The sequence below is a fragment of the Merops nubicus genome, unplaced genomic scaffold, assembly GCF_000691845.1.
Source record: "Merops nubicus isolate BGI_N331 unplaced genomic scaffold, ASM69184v1 Scaffold45980, whole genome shotgun sequence".
Lineage (NCBI taxonomy): Eukaryota > Metazoa > Chordata > Aves > Coraciiformes > Meropidae > Merops > Merops nubicus.
This window is the reverse complement of record NW_008585722.1, coordinates 1-5911: the sequence shown is the minus strand read 5'-3', so window position 1 is coordinate 5911 and position 5911 is coordinate 1. Positions and strand designations below refer to the sequence as shown.

The 5911-nt window shown below is 58.1% G+C and overlaps 1 protein-coding gene across 1 annotated transcript; it reads right to left on the bottom strand.

Annotated features, from left to right (window-relative positions):
• Positions 1–4623: 4623 nt before the first annotated feature.
• Positions 4624–5298, bottom strand: SCARA5 (scavenger receptor class A, member 5; the record flags this gene model as incomplete). The annotated part of the gene is made up of 1 exon (XM_008948128.1): positions 4624–5298. A coding segment is annotated over one exon (675 nt), but the record flags the coding sequence as incomplete, so codon positions are not given.
• Between the last annotated feature and the right edge of the window lie 613 nt (positions 5299–5911).

The window sequence follows — 5911 nt, the reverse complement described above, 5'->3', positions numbered from 1 at the left end:
CCCTGGAGCTCCTGAGCTTCCACCTCGAGCATGACTCGGTGGGAAATTCCAGGCTAAAGCTGAGACCAAAAGTTGAGACATCTCCAAAGAAATCATGTGAAGAAAACAATAAAAAAAGAAAGGAAAGGGAAGAACTTTGGATCTATGGAGATGAACCTTTAGGGGAGGGGGGATTTACGTCACTGGCCTCCTCAGGAGCTGCCCAGGGGTGGATGTTTTTGTGGTGAACGCTCTCGTGAGCGAGCAGAAGCCCAACCCAGGAACAGGATTGATGTTCCTCAGCGGGCAAGAGGCCAAGTTCTCCAAGCTGAAATCAATTAGGAGCTAAACCCCTGGGAAGAAAGGCTTTCAACAGGAAAAAAAACCCACCCCAACGCTGAAAAATGACTCATGGGATGATGGAAAACAGGGTGGAGAGAGGCCTGGAGGGGACGTTTGGGCTTTGTCCTGCTGAGCCAAGGGTGTTAATGGGGAACTGTTCAACACTGTTTTCCTAGAAACCCCCAAAAACCATAATCCAAACCCTCAGCTGGGTCTCCAGGCAACGTGGTGATGGGGAAGGATCAAGAGGGGATGTTCAGCAGCCCCAAGGACTGAGGAGTCTCAAGAATCTGCAGATAGTCTACAGTAAATATGGTTTTCCTGAAGAGATGGGCTGCAGGAAGCTCAGGAAACGCCCCAAGCATCCCAAGGAGAGGACTATGGGAGATATCTCAGTAATTTGCCCTGGGTTTCCTCTTCTCTAGATGATAAACATCTCCAGGCACTGAGAGGACGTGGGGATGGACCTTAGACCCTGGGAACACGTCTCCCCTTGGCCAAACAAAAGGAGGCAAAGAACAATGGACACCCAGGAGAGCTGGGTACAATGAGGAGGCGTTTTTGGGGTGGGAAGAAGAGGAGCCACAAGCAGCAGGGACACTGTCTACCCGAGGAGAGGCAGGATTGGCTCCAGCAACGTTCAAGAGCTCCATCACAGGGGGGACGTAAGGCAGGAGCCAGGCAGGAGACTCCACAACCTCTCTGGGCAGCCTGGGCCAGGCTCTGCCACCCTCCCAGCAGAGAAGTTTCTCCTCCTGCTCAGGTGGCACCTCCTGGGTTCCAGTTGGTGCCTGTTGCCCCTTGTCCTGTCCCTGGCACCACTGAGCAGAGTCTGGCCCCAGCCTCTTGCCCCCCGGGGCCCTTTAGCTCTTGCTCAGCACTGCTCAGATCCCCTCTGAGGCTTCTCTTCTCCAGCTCAGCAGCCCCAGGGCTCTCAGCCTGGCCTGGCACAGAGATGCCCCCAAAGGAAGACCCAGTTGGGTAGATGATGTTAATCACAGCCCTTGGGCTTCAGTGCCCCAAAGGAGCCAGAGGGAGGTTGAGTCAAGCTGGGTTGTTGGATTGGGCTGACATGGGGGTGTTTAGGTTGCCCCATGAGACCCTTCTGAAGTAAAGAACTGATGGAGAACGTATTAAAATAAAGGTGCTGAAGTGATGAAGGGTAGAAGCAACCCTGGAAACATCTGTGGTAGGAGCCACCGAGGAAAGGTTTCCTAAAGTCACCCTGGCTTTGCCCCAAGCATCCTCTCCAAAGGGAAGAGGCCCCACCCCAGTGGCCCTGGAGCAAAGCTGCTGATGTAGAACGTCCTGCTCTGCCCACGCCAGCTCCAGCCTGGCTTGGCTGAGGTCCCCTGGGCCCAGGCAGCTCCAACAACATCCATCTGCTCTGGTTTTAGGGGGAAATAACCCACAGGAGGGTCCCACCTCCGTTCTGTTAACCCCGGGAGGGACGTGGGAGCTGCCAACTGAAGGCACCTCTCAGTGGGATGGGAGTTGGAGCTGCTCTTCCTCCTTCAAATCAGCTGCCTCCCAAGCCTCTGCCACCATCATCTCATCTCATCTCATCATCATCTCATCTCATCATCATCTCATCCTCCCAACCCACCAAATCATACCATGGGTCAAGGACATGGACAGGCTAAGAGGGAAATGGAGTTTCATGGAGGTTGACCATGGGCAACAGATGATCCCACCTGCTCTGTAAGAGCTGGAGACCCAACAGAACCAGAGAAGAGATGTGTTGTCCCTTATCCCCTTTCCCTAACCCCTGGGGGTGGGCAGATGATCAGGCTGAGCCTGTTTGGTCTCCTCAGCTTTTACCCTTCACCCTTCAAAGCTGCCCCCCCAGCAATGAGGTCCCTCAACCAGCAGAACATCTCCTCCCAGACCATCCTCCCCGGGGACAGCTGGTGGGATGGGACCCGAGGAGCAGCTGGGAGGGGAGGAATTGTGGGAGGGGGTGGCTGGGAGAGGCCCAGCACCCCTGCAGGCACCGTGCCAAGCTGGTCCCCACCCCACAGCCTCTGGGGGTCACGCTCAGGAGGGGACACCCCAGCTTGGACACCCCTCCTGCCTGCCCAAGGAGGAGCAAACCCCTCCCAAACCCTGGGGCTGAGGGCTGCTGTGACGTGCCCGGATCTGCTGGCAGGATGGGACCCTCCTGATCCCCCCAGCAGACCCTCTTGGAGCCAACACATCCCACCCAGGGAGCGGGCAAGGAGGGTGGTGGATCTCAGGCGTCCTCCCGTCGTTCTTGAAGAGCTGGAGCCCCTCTGAGCAGCGAGGTCCAACCCTCCCTGAGCTGCTTGGCTTGGTCGGCTGCTGGAGAGGAGCCTGAGGACCTCCCCGAGCTGTCATCACCAGCAAACAGCCTCCACAGCCCCAGCTTGGGGTGGGTCAGGCCTCGAGGGGAATGAAAACCCCCCTCAGCGGGTGGTGCAGACCCAGCTGGGAGCCTGGGGTGGCTTCAGCAGAGGACATTGGGGGAGCTGGTGTGAAGCCAGCTGGGCACAAAGCTCCTAAAATTCTCCCTGAGGCGTGGAGCTGCTGACAGAAAGCAAGGAAGGAGGAGGGATGGGGAGAAGAGGGAAGCTGGAGACGCCAGGAACGTGTCAGGGGTGGATAAATCAGGTCCTGGCCCCTTGGGAGGGGATTTGTTTTGCTTTCTGCTGGTGTTCCTTGTGTTCACGGGGGTGTTGGGCTCCATGACTGTCTCCTTCCTTGGTGGCTTCATCCAGGAGCAGGTGACAACCTCCCCACGGCAGTGGGAGGGAAGAGAGGACAGCAGGGGTGGGTTGAGGGGTGGGCAGCTCTGATAACCTCAAAGTGGTGGGTCCCAGCAGCCCCCAACTGGGCATGGAGAGCCACCATCCCCTAGGGATGAGGGCAACGACCCCAGTGAGCTGCTGGTCCCCAAGGGTGGTGGTTGGCCCAGCTCAGCAGACAGCCAGAGGCAACAAGAGCCTTGACCTCAGCCCCTTCCTTCCCCATCTGCTGGGTCATCTGGAACACCAGGAATGAGCCACAGCCCCTTGTGTCCTTCAGGGACAACCCAACAGCCTGGAAGTGGGACAGCAACGGCCCCCCCAGGCTCTCCTTCTGCCTCCCAGACCTCCCCCTGGGCTCTTCTTTGTTTCTCCATGGTTCTTCACCCTCCCCATGGCCGGTCAGGATTGGGATCAGGTCGTGGCATTTAACAGCCAGGGATGAACGTGTCCACCTCCTGTTGGACCCACTTGGGGTTCTGCCTCCACCACCTCCTGCAGCGAGGAGCTCCAGCCAGGTGAGAAGGTGGCACGTGGGAAGGGGCTGAGCCTCTCCTGGACCCATCCCTTCCCCAACTGCTCCCTTGCTCTTGCTCCATAACTCCTGAAGATGCTCCTGTCACACCCTGCTCCTGAGGAGCTTGACCCTTCCCAAGGTGCCCTCAAGGAGTGCAGCTCCCTTGGCTCCTTCTCCTCTTTCATCCTCCAAGATCCTGGAAGCAAAGATGCAGCATAAAGGGACCTTCTCCTCTTGCTGCTCCCCAGTCCCATCAAACCCACAGCAGACGTGGGTTTCTCCAGCCCAAGCATCTCCACCTGAGCTGCTCCCCCTGGACACCAGGATGTCCTCAGAGATCCAGTGCTGTGGGGCTGTGAAACAGCTGGAGAGTCTCAACACCAAAGGGGGAGAAACGTCCAAGCAGATGTTTCACCCCAGTCTAGAGGAGATGATGGTGTGAAGAAGGGTTGGGTCTTGCAGATGATTAAGAAGAAGGGAGCAGCCACTTAGAGGACTGAGGGGAGGAGCACTGAGGTAACCACCTAAACCCCAAACCCAAAAAAAAAGGGGGGTCCATAGCCAGGAGTTAGCAGGGTTGGGTTGTTCCTGTCACCATGCTGAGGGTGTTGAGCCCCTGGCCCAGGCTGCCCAGAGAGGTGGTCGCTGCCCCATCCCTGGAACCATCCCAGGGGAGGTTGGATGGAGCTCTGAGCACCCTGCTCTAGTTTGGGTCCTCCCTGCTCAGAGCAGGTTGGACTAGATGACATTTAAAGTCCCTTCCCACCCCAACCACTCCATCCCTGAAGGACATTGGGAGTGTCCAAGGTGATGGAGCCACCTCCACGCCACAGACCCCAAACACGGCGGCTCTTGGTGGATCTCCCACCCTGCAGAGAACCCAGAGACACCCCCACAGCCCATCCCCCTGCCACAAAGACCATTTCCACCACCCCCCAAACCACGGAGGACGCTCCTTCTCCTCACCCCACCTTCACCCACCAACCAGAGAGCAACTCCCAAGACCTTTCCCCCGCTCACCCCGCGTCATGGAGATGTTCTTCAGCACGAAGGACTTCTCCCAAGCCCACAGCAGCAGCTCGTTGGTCATGTTGCTGAGGGTGGCCATCTCCTCCTTGAGCTGCTCCTCCAGGGTGGCGTGGACCCGCCGCATCTGCCGGGCGTCCTCGCTGGCGTTGCTGAGCAGCCCTTGCAGGTCCTTGAGGCGGCCGTGGTGGACGTGGAGGTCGTAGGAGAAGCTCCTGTTCATGGTGTCCAAAGCCCCGCTCAAGGTCATCACTTGGTCGCTCAAGCTCTCCACCCTGCTGCCCAAGTGGCTCAGGAGGTGGTTGTGGTGCTGCAGCAGCAGCTTGCTGCTGTTGCCTTCCACGGAGAGCTTGGAGATGTCCTCCTGGGTGGCGTCGTTCTGCTGGTTCAAGCTGTCCCAGAGGTTGGCCACGGCCTTGTCAGTTTGGCTAGCTTGGATCTCTAAGCTCCAGAGAAGCCCTTCCAGCTTCTGCAACGACCCCGTCATGAGGAACAAGGAGTCTGAGTGGTTCTGCAGGAGGTCCTGGAGCCTCCAGACGTGATCCAGCACGTTCCCCTTCAGAGGGAGGTGCAGCAGCTTCAGCTGCATGTCCCCGAAGCTCTGGTTGAGGCTGTTGACGTTCCCCATCAACGCCTTCAGGTCCTCGGGGGACGTCTGAGGCCTGGAGACTGGAAGGGATGGAGAGGAGTGGTCAGAAACCCACCCCAGGGAGGTGAGGACCTCCCCCGAGGTCCTACCAAGGAGCTCTTGGACATCCCCCTTGCTGCTTGGAGGTGGAAGCCCAACCTCATCCCCCAAAAGATCCATCCCACCAGCCCCTCTTTGGCCCCACGGTGTTCTCCATGGTTGGAGAAGGAGGTGGGTTGTTGAAGGGCTGAAGAAGGAGGGTGCCTCCCTTAGGGAGGACACCCAAGGCTCCCTCAAGCTCTGGGCTTCAGGGTGGCTCTGGGCTTCAGGGTGGCTCACGACCTTGAGGCAGAGCCTCTTGGCTTCCCCCAGCTCGTGTCAGAGGACTGGCTGTTAACAACATCCGCTTCCTTTTCCTAAAACCAGCCCTTGAAACCCTTTTTTTATCCCCCCTTGAGGCTGCAATTTGAATTCCAACACCAGGTTTCCCTCCTGGCTCCTGGCCTTGGACCTGTGCTCAGCCCCCCCTTGCTGTCTAATGAAGACCATCAGGCTGGCTCGGTCTCCACCACTCTGGGTGGGGTTTGTTGTCAGCTTCCAAACATCACATCCCACATCCTGGGGCTGCCAGGGCTCTTCCTGAGGGAGGAAACT